Consider the following 9,474-nt stretch of genomic DNA (forward strand, 5'->3'; position numbering starts at 1 on the left):
CTGGGAATGGATGTGGACGGGGTTGGGAATGCGGTGGGGATGTGAACGGGCGGTACAAACGAGGACAAGAGTGACGACGACGCCGCAGATAGGGCCGGAGCCGCAGCCGGGCGGGCACCGCCAGCCGCTCCGCCCCGGATCCCGGGCAGCGCGGCCCGTTTCCTGTTCCAGGGGCACGGGCCGCTGTCGCTTCGCTTCCCGCGGCCATGGCGGCGGCGGCGGCCGCTTGTCCCGGCGGGGCGGGCGCGGGGGAGCAGCGGGGCCAGCGGGAGCAGCCGGAGGGGCGGCGGCCGGTGCCGGGGCCCAGGTGAGGCGGGGTGATCGGGGGGTTCGGCACGGCAGCCCTGGCTGACCCCAGACTCCTGCCTGTCCCCAAACCCTTGCCTGACCACAACCCTGGCTGTCCCCAGCCCCTCTGCATGGCCCCTATCCAGCAAAGAGAGACCCCTTCCCCTTTTTACAGTTAAGAGAGTGATGGTGAAGTCCTGGGCAGAGGAAAATGATTATTGGGGCATAATAAACAATATGGGAAGAGTTGGAAAAAAATGCCCTCAACCTGACCTGATATCCCCCCTCGTCACGACTGGGGTGCTGCAGGACCTGCAGCCCATCTTCCTCCCTTAGCTGGGGTGTCCGTGCAGAGAAGGGGGCGGATTTGGGCTGGATGTGAGCCACCCCTGGGGCTGGGGCTGTGTTTGGTGTGTAAAGCTGTTCCTGGGATGCTGGAGCTTTGCTGCATCTTGCTCTTCTGATTTGGTGCCTCCTTTCTTCTCCCATAGTTTTGAGTATGAAGACAAGAACATGGCTTCTCCTAAACTCTACACCCTGGAGCCTTGGATTGCCAACCTCTTGGTGAATTATGAGCAGCTGGATACCAGTGAGAATCTCCTGGCCGGACAGGTCCTGCGGGTAGGTACCGAGAGGGGCTGTCTTACAATGCACCAACAACATCTGAAATCCAAATTCCTGAAAGTATTCAGTGGTTCCCAATTTGTTGGCTGTGGGTGGGCAAACCTCCTCAAAGTCCCTGATGTCTTTCTTGGGGGTGGATGAATATTGCTTTGCCCATTTCTGGTGGCCTTGGCTGACTTTTGCATCTCTGGAAGGTGTGCCCTGCTCTCATCCAAATAAATAGTTTGCAGTCTCCAAAGTCATCTTCTCTCCTAGCCTGGCACTTGTAGGCCACCTTGCCTTCTTCCTCCCTCTCTCTGTGTCCTGCCCTTCCTTGTACCATGCCAGCTGATGGGTGGGCCTGACAGTGGGTGCCAGGAGGCAGAAGGAGAATCTGCTGTGATGTCTGGAACCTCCTCCAGCTTTCCTGGTGATGAGCTTTGGTGGGACCACAAGCTTGTCCTCCTGTGGATACTGGCTCTTTTAGGAGAGCCTCTTTGGTGGTGATTCAGGTCATGGGGCTCCGAGGCACAACACTTGGTCCTGTGTAGATCCTGGAGAGCTTTATGTGCAGTGCTGACAATGTCTTTGACATTTGATCTGTCCCACGTGGCAGGAGAGAGCTTCAGTCAGGGCACTCTTGCCCGTTTGGGGCCTGCTGGGCAGCGGGAAGGAAGCAGGAGGAAAGCAACCGAGTGGAGTCAGTGCTGCTGATCATCAGCTGTGGACTTAGCGGGGTTAGATGAAAGTGCTGTGAGACAACCGGGTGCACAAGCAGATGTGAGACCTGCACAGGCAGGGCGTGCGGTTCCCATTTTTTGATGTGTTGTGGTCATGATCTGGATGCTGGAGAGACCCAGCTCCAGTGCTCTGGTTTGCTGTTCTCTTGCAGCCTTTGGATGCTTGTAGCAGCATCCTACCATGGACAACGTTATTGTTGGCAATCTCCTAATGTCTTTTGCGGATGAGATGATTGAGGCGAGTCAGGTATCTCCTTACTGCCAGGAAAAGGAAAGATGGATGTTATGATTTAAATGGAGGGAGACATAAGATGGGGAAAAAAAAAAATGACAGTGAAAAAGAGGAAGCCCCGTGGTCCCGTTCCCCATCCCATCTGAGGACATGGAGGTGGTAAAACCACTGGTTTGCTACTTCTTGGCCCAGTCCGTGCTCCCAAGCAGGAGATCGCTTGTGTCTGTACTGATGAAGATCCAGCAGGGAAGTCTGTAAATGAGGTTTCTTTTTCCTCCCCTCCCCAATCTCTTGACAGATTTTGAGTGACTCGACCGTTTCGGACCATCCTGGGGTCCTCCAAGATGCCGTCCTACAGGTCTCAGATGGCTCCTACTACATCCGCGTGGTCCTTACATCCGAAGCTCTGCGGGCAGAGGAAAAGTGGGTTCCACCACGACTCGGCTGTGGCCGGGACAGCGGTTCTCCACAGCTGCTAGTGGGGCTCCCGCCTGGTCTTGTTTCAGGTTGTGTTAAGCTAAAGCCATCACAGGGTGGGAAAAGTCTGTGTGCTAGGAGAAGAAGCTGGAATGCCCATGCTTGGTGCTCCAGTTTTGTCTGGCTGGGATGGGCAGGGGTCGATGGCAGAAGTTACAATGCCATGTAGATGTGATTAGAAAGGACTGAAGAGTCCATGGGAGGAGCCAGAGCATTAACCACAGTAGCTTGGGCTGTTCCCTCAGTGCTTCTCTCAGTTTCCCCATTTGTTCACCCCTAGACTGGTGGGGTGCTGCTAAAAGAGCCAAGGATAAGCAGCTGGAATAAGTTGCGTGAACCAGGAGCACTTGTGCTGGGATGTGTACTGATGCGCTGTGGTGATTGGCATGGCTGTTGGGGGAGGCCCACCATGTGTGTGGGTATTCCAGCTCCATCCTTCATCTCTCCAAGACGTTCCTGCTCTGCTCTTTTTCTAGCACTCACATTCAGCTCAGGCTTTCCAGCCTTGTTTGCAGAATTATCGTCTTGCAGAAGTACACGGTGTGTTTCCAGGAGGAGGCCAGGCTGGTAAGTGCTCTGATGAATGAAAGCAGCTTGTTCCTTGACCTTGCCTTGGTTCCTGCCTGTTTTGAGCTGCTCCCAGGCGTGCGGCGAGGAGCTGGAGGTGGACGATGGATGGCCTTTCTTCTCTCTTCTTCACCTGCAGCTCCTGCAGGGGTGTGTGGCAGTGACGCTGGCTTGGCCTGGGCACTGGGGATGGCATGAGCCCTCCACAGATATGTGGCCCATCTCCCCCAGGGCCACCTGCTGTCACCTCCTGCTGTTGTGCGGCGGCAGAGCTGCCTGCTCTGGGTTGCAGGGGTTCAGGAGTGCCCCTGTGGCCTCGGGCTGGCCCAGGCCTGGCTTGTGGCTCTTCAGGATGATGCAGAAGGGTACAAACCCCAGGTTGAAGGGGGTTGTCCTTTGCAAGGGGGCTCTCACCTCAGTGGGAGAGTGGGTGACAGAGCTGGGGTGGGTGTGTGGGTGCTTGCAGGCCCTGGGGGAGGCGGGAGCAGAGGTGGGACTGCAGAGGTTCCTCAGGGGGCTCCGTGTTCCCCACAGGAGGACTGCGAGCTTTACCTCACGGCACACCGGTTCATCGTGCTGCCCATGGAGAGGCAGAGGCTGGAATCATCTGACGGGTATGGCCCGTGGGGCATATGGGGGCTTTGCTTTGTGGGGGGTTTCTTCATCTCCCCAGAGTGGTGCTGACCCTGGGAGTCCTGGTGTGAGCTGGTTGTGGTGGGGACTCTTTTCAAGAGGAATTGTCTCCATCCCAAGCTGTGAAGGAAGGTGGGGACGTGGAGCGAGTCAGTAACCGGCTTTTATCGTGCCACAGGAACCAGGAGCCCTCTGTGATGCAGAAGATAAAGGAACTCTGGTTGTAAGTATGGGGCTGGCCATTGCTGGGGAACATGCCCAGACACCATGGAGGCTCTGAGTGGTGTTAGAGCAGGTTGGTGAGGCAAGCACACATTACGGCAGCTCCTGGTTAACCTGTGGGACTACTTGCCCTGGGACATGACAGAGCTGAGCAGGCCGTGCAAAGTGAGATCCTGGTGACAGAGAGAGCTCCCCATCCCCAACCTCTTTCTCTGGGTTGACAGAGCTGTGTGGAAAATATCCATGGAGAAGCTGCTGCTTCTAGCAGGGCAGCATGGCCAAATGGGTGAAACCCTGCACGTCTCGTTCTTCTAAGGGGATCTCATTTATGCTGATAAATATCTCAAGGGTGGGTGCCAAGAGGATGGACCAGATTGTTTTCAGTGGTGCCCAACAATAGGTTGAGGGGCAATGGGCACAGACTGAAACAGAAGGTTCCACCTGAATGTGAGGAGAAACTTCTTCAGTCTGAGGGTGCCAGAGCCCTGGAACAGGCTGCCAAGAGAGGTTGTGGAGTCTCCTCTGGAGACATTCAAACACACCTGGACGTGACCTTGTGTGACCTGCTCTGGTGATCCTGCGGTAGCAGGTGGGTTGCACTAGATGATCTCCAGAGGTCCCTTCCAACCCAGCCATTCTGTGATTGACTCTACAGTGAGAGCCCAAACTCTGGAGATCCTCAGGGGTCTCCATGGGTCCATCTTCAGGAACAGGGCTCCCTGATGAGAGCTCCTGGGATACTGAGCAGTGGCTGGATCCTGCACCCGTTGAGAATCTGCTTCTCCCACAAGCCAGGGTGCTTGATCTGTGACTGAGAGCTGCAAAGGGCTGCTGGCCCATGTGTGCCCGAGCCCTAACCCGGCTTTGTCTTCTCTTTGGTTATTGCAGGAGGAGTCTCACTCTCAAGAATGCTCCCAGCTCAGGTAAAGGGTTGTGGGGGGCATGTGATGCTCTGGCTGCCTGGGGGGAGCTCCTGGCTCTCCTGGGCTTGGACTGTGTTAGGTAGAGGTAGCACAAACCTGACCATATCTCACAAGGCAACAGTGTTAAGCCCAAAGCAAGATGAGGTGGTGCTGACAGTTAAAGCAGCGTGGACTGTTGCGTGCTCATGCTTTCACTGCTGCTCCAGGGCCTGTGTGGAGAAAGGAAAGTTTTCAGAAGCAGATGAAATGCAAAATTTTGAGTTGTTTCTGCAGGTTTCAGTGCACATGACAGTCATGCCATGAGAGTAGAAGCATTTGCAAGTGAGGTTTGCCTGGCTTAAGGTGTCTTCTCCACTGATACTCATGTATTCTCACTCCAGAGCCATCCATCTCTCAGCTGATCGATGCCATTGGACAGAACCAGCTGGAGGTTTTGAAGGAAAAGGCTGAGGAATGCTTGGATTTACAGGTGCCCAAGGAGACCCCAGCAATGGGGAAGGACGAGGTTCCCATCACTCAGTGGGAGGAAGAGCGCAAAAAAGAGGTCAGTCTGGCCACTGAGCCTGCTTGTGGTGGGGACCCTGTTCTGAAAGGTGGGGAGAAGGAAGGGGAAGAGTGGTGGGCAGAGCTGAGGGTTTGCTGAGGAGAGAGATGGTGTTCAGCTACCAGCAACGGGTGGGCTCCAGCACCTTGAGTGGGAATGCTGAGGGAAAACCACGTCATATGTCATTTCAGAAGGGCACAGATGTCTTCAAGGTTCCAGCCAACACCCTGGTGATCCCTCCTGAGGAGGAGGAGGCAGTTCCTTGTGATGCTTCCAATGCAGGTCAGTGTTGTGGCTTTGTCTGTGGGACAGGCAGGGGGGCAGTTCAGTGTCCAAGAATGTAAAATAAGGGTCTCCCAGGGGTGGGGAGAAGATTTCCTTTGCTCTGGCTGTGCACTGTGCTGGGACACAACTAACAGTGCCCCTTTCATTGCAGACACATGTGAAGCAACTCCCAGGAAGAGTGGCGATGAAAGGATGGTCCCAGGTGACTCAAGTGTCATATCCCAAGTCAGCCGTGAGTAGTGGAACCTCCACACCCCATCCAGCTTCTTAGTAGCTTCCTGTGAAGTTGACTCAGACCATCTTCTTGGATTGAGCAGAGGAGGTACCAGCATAGCCAGATCTTTGGGAGACCAGGACTCCCAGCCCTGTTCTTGATCAGGCAGGCAATGGCCCCATTCCTGTAGCCTCTTGAAGCTGAGCAGCTTTGGGTTTTTGTGCTGGGAGCACAACAGAACATTTTGTCCCTTTGATGCCATCACAGAGCCCGAGTCACCTGCCCAAGTGCAGGCTCTTGTCTGGCTTGTGGTTCAGCACAGGCTTGTGTCACCTCACTGGGCTTGGCCTCACCAAGCTTTGCTGCAGAAGTACCTCCACATAGAGGAGGAGATGAAGTGAGCTGCTGTCTTGGACAGTGCAGGGTGTTGGAGAAGGTTTTCCTGCCACCTACCTGAGCTCTGGGCAGCGTCTGCCTCTCCGCCGCCTGCCACAGGGCCTGGCTGAGAATGTGGCTGAGCATGCCCCAGTTTTGGTTGGAAAGGGCTCTCAGAGCTCCCTTCAAGCGCCATCTCTGTCCGAGACCCCATCCACAGTTCTTTGTAGCCGCTGCAGGGTTGGGAGGGGGCTGCTACTTTCTTTGCCAGAATCAACCCCCCCACCCTGACTTGATCATTGCAGCTGCTGAGTCAACAGCCTTGTCGGAGAGCTCAGCGGGATCCCAGGACAACCCCTGGAACAGGCTCCCCGCTATGTCTTTGACCTTGGAATCTTCAGAGGGTGAGTCCCCATGCCCCAGGGCATCCAGCCTGCCTCACCATCAGGAGGCAGTCATAGAATCATAGAATTGCTTTGGTTGGAAAAAAACCTTTAAGATCATCGAGTCCAACCATTAACCCAGCACTGTCAAGTCCACCTCTAAACCATGTCCCTAAGAACCTCATCTAGACGGGACACACAGGGCAGAAGCTAGTGCAGCCACCAGTTACTGTAGCATGTCCTATTAAAGGTCCATTTGTAGTTCGTGAAAAGTTAACACAACTACAGGAGTTAAACATCATTGTATTAGAGATTATTATAAGCATATTAACCTAATAAATTATGTGCCATGTTAATAAGCACCTTACAGATATGAGTCCCCTCCATGTAGCTCACCCTGGATGCTGGCTTGCTTTCCCCTGGCCAAAAACAAGTACTGCAGCATTCCCCTTGCCCTGTGCCTGCATCCTTCCAGCCCCACTGCTCTCCTGCCCAAGCTGACCATCCCACCACCAGCCCTGCCTCAGCTGACTGTGCATTTTCTGTTCTCAGAGAAGGCCTCTCAACACGACCTTTCCCCAAAGCCCCAGCAAGATGTGACTGCTGACAGCAACACCCCCGACTTGCTGGAACCTTGCAGCCAGGACTCTCCCAAGCGTTTGCCACAGGCAGAGCCGGTGCAGACCTCCTCTCCCTCCCTGCTCCACTCCTACCAGACCACCAGCCTGGTGGGGACCAGCGCCACCCAGGCAACATCAGCTGCAGAGCCAGCCTGCACTGTCCCCTGCCCTGCTCCAGCCCCACAGGTATCAGGGTGCTCTCTGGCCACCCTGCCGTCTCTTTCTCCAGTTTTTCCTGTCTTGCCCAGCAGCCGCTTGCAATCCCTGCCTGAAGGGACACCTCATAAGGAGCAGGCAGACTCCAGTGGCACAGATTTCCCTCCAGATACGTTGGAGCGCGATCCAGCTTGTGCCAAAACCCAGGAAGGAGATGCTGGGGGCACCAAGAGGAAGCTGGTGTTAGAAAATGACCAGCAGCATCCCCAAGGTGCCTCGTGCGGCACAGGGAGAGACACAAGCAGGAGTGGGGAGTTTGTGAGCACACGGGGTGCAAAGAAGAGCAGAAAGGAGCCTGGAATGGAGCTTTCTGAGGAAGAAGAAGATGAGGAAGAGCGAGCACCTCCAGTGAGCGATCCCAGCTCACGGCCACAGCAGCGCAGAGCTCTGGAGCCGGTAAAGATTAAGCAGCTGCTGGGGTCCCCTGGGGGATTCTTTCTGTCCCCCTGCTTCTAGAGTCCATCCCCAAGGCCTTTCCTCACCTGGCTGGTTGGGATGGGGAGTTGGAGGCAGGTGTCAGTGTAGGTGGTGGCCCCAACCCTCCCAAAGGAGGATCTAGGGCACCACGTTGAGCCTGAGCTGGGTGGGAACCAACACTTACTGGAGCATCTTCCAGCTCTCTGAGTAAAATAAGATTGGCAGAGGAGGAAAAGATTGAGGGGTTAGATCCAGGGGTTTCCTGTGGTGGATCAGGGTCTTGGGCTGCATTGCCGGGGGGCTGTGTTTTGGGCAGACTAGCCTCAACCTCTCCTTTGCTTCTGCAGTATGTGAAGAAGCAGCCGGACCAGTACAAATACGATCCACCGAGCCCTGAGCTCTGCGAGCAGATAAGATCTGTCAGGTCAGTGAGTGATGGGTTTGTAGGGCTGTCTCCTGTCCCCGCCATGGCTGCTCCCAGGGGATGCAGGCATCACTGTTTGCATCCCTGCAGCGGGTCCCCAAACTGTGCCTTACCTCTTGTCACTGGGCTGTCCCGCCTTGCAGCAGAGTGTCCCCAGCCAGGTCCCTTCTCACTCCAGTTCTCTTGCTCTGGTTTCACAGGATCTCAAAGGCAATGCTGAAATGGGCATGCTGGATCCTCACAGACGGAGAAGTGGACTCCTGAGCCCAGCCCACACTTCAGTTCTTGGCTGATTCAGCAAAAACAATTTAGAGCTGCCTGGGAAGAGGAGCTAGGGAGAGCAGGGGGGAACACCAGGACCCCTGTCCCCAAGGGGACCACTGAATGGGTTGGCCTGCCTGCAGAGACCCTGGCTCCAGAAATGTTGGGAAGATGATCTGTTGAAGGCCAGCACCCTCAGCATCTCCCACCTCTCACTCTCCATCCTTTCCAAATACCCTGGCCTGGCAAGTGGGGACAAGAGGTGACCTGATGTCACCATAGCAGGGGCAGCAGTGATGACAGAAGCCCCAGAACCTTAACCCCACTCCAAAGGCAGCACAGGAGTTTGGACATTTTATTGACTGGGTTTAGGTAGGGTCCCACGCTGTTTGTTACAAAAAAAATATCCCGCAGGATTATGCTGTAGAAATTAAAAATAAAAATTGTATATTTTTTAAATACACAGCTCTTGTAAGAAAAAAAAAAAAAAAGCATGGTGTTGCTTTGTCGTAAACATCTGTGGAAGAAATGCATTTGGTCTGGAGCAGAGGGTGGCATGGGAGGAAGCCGCTGGGGTGTTGGGGTGACGCTGGTGCTTTCAGGAGAGCTGCGGGGACGGCGCGGCTGGAGCTGGGCTGCAGAGCTGTGTGCTGAAATGCCATGGCTCGTGGTCCTGCTGATGGAAGCCTGCGTCTTGGGGGAGCTGGACTCGGTACCCACGGGTTGAGGAGCTGGAGAGGCGGAAGGGCCCTTGTAACGCTTACTAAAAATGTCTGGCTGCCAGCATGGCCGCTGCCTAAAAATCAGCAGCTGCCCCTCCTGCACCCTAGGGTGGCAGAGGCCAATGGGGAAGGTGCATCCCAAAGGCTCTGGCGTGGTTCCTAGGCATCCCAGCCCTCCTGGGCGACGCTGGTGGCCCAGCCATCCCTGCAGCCAGAGGTGACCGATGCCATCGTGAGCCGGTGCCGCAGAACAGAGCAAGCCTGTGCCCGGCTCTGCTCCCTGCACCTGGGCTGCCAATCACCCTGGCACCGCACACTTGCTTGCAGG

The 9,474-nt window shown here is 55.4% G+C and overlaps 1 protein-coding gene across 1 annotated transcript; it reads left to right on the top strand.

The window, feature by feature from the left end:
- Positions 1-206: 206 nt before the first annotated feature.
- Positions 207-9,128, top strand: ACD (ACD shelterin complex subunit and telomerase recruitment factor; the record flags this gene model as incomplete). Its single annotated transcript, XM_080352059.1, has 14 exons — positions 207-307; positions 780-909; positions 2,162-2,286; positions 2,817-2,907; positions 3,442-3,521; positions 3,719-3,763; positions 4,651-4,685; positions 5,066-5,229; positions 5,421-5,511; positions 5,666-5,746; positions 6,409-6,507; positions 7,039-7,718; positions 8,087-8,163; positions 8,364-9,128. The coding sequence occupies 14 exons, from the start codon at positions 207-209 to the stop codon at positions 8,425-8,427; spliced, it is 1,863 nt and encodes a 620-aa protein (XP_080208185.1). The 3' UTR covers positions 8,428-9,128.
- Positions 9,129-9,474: the final 346 nt, after the last annotated feature.

This window comes from Nesoenas mayeri, assembly GCF_963082525.1.
Source record: "Nesoenas mayeri genome assembly, chromosome: 12".
Lineage (NCBI taxonomy): Eukaryota > Metazoa > Chordata > Aves > Columbiformes > Columbidae > Nesoenas > Nesoenas mayeri.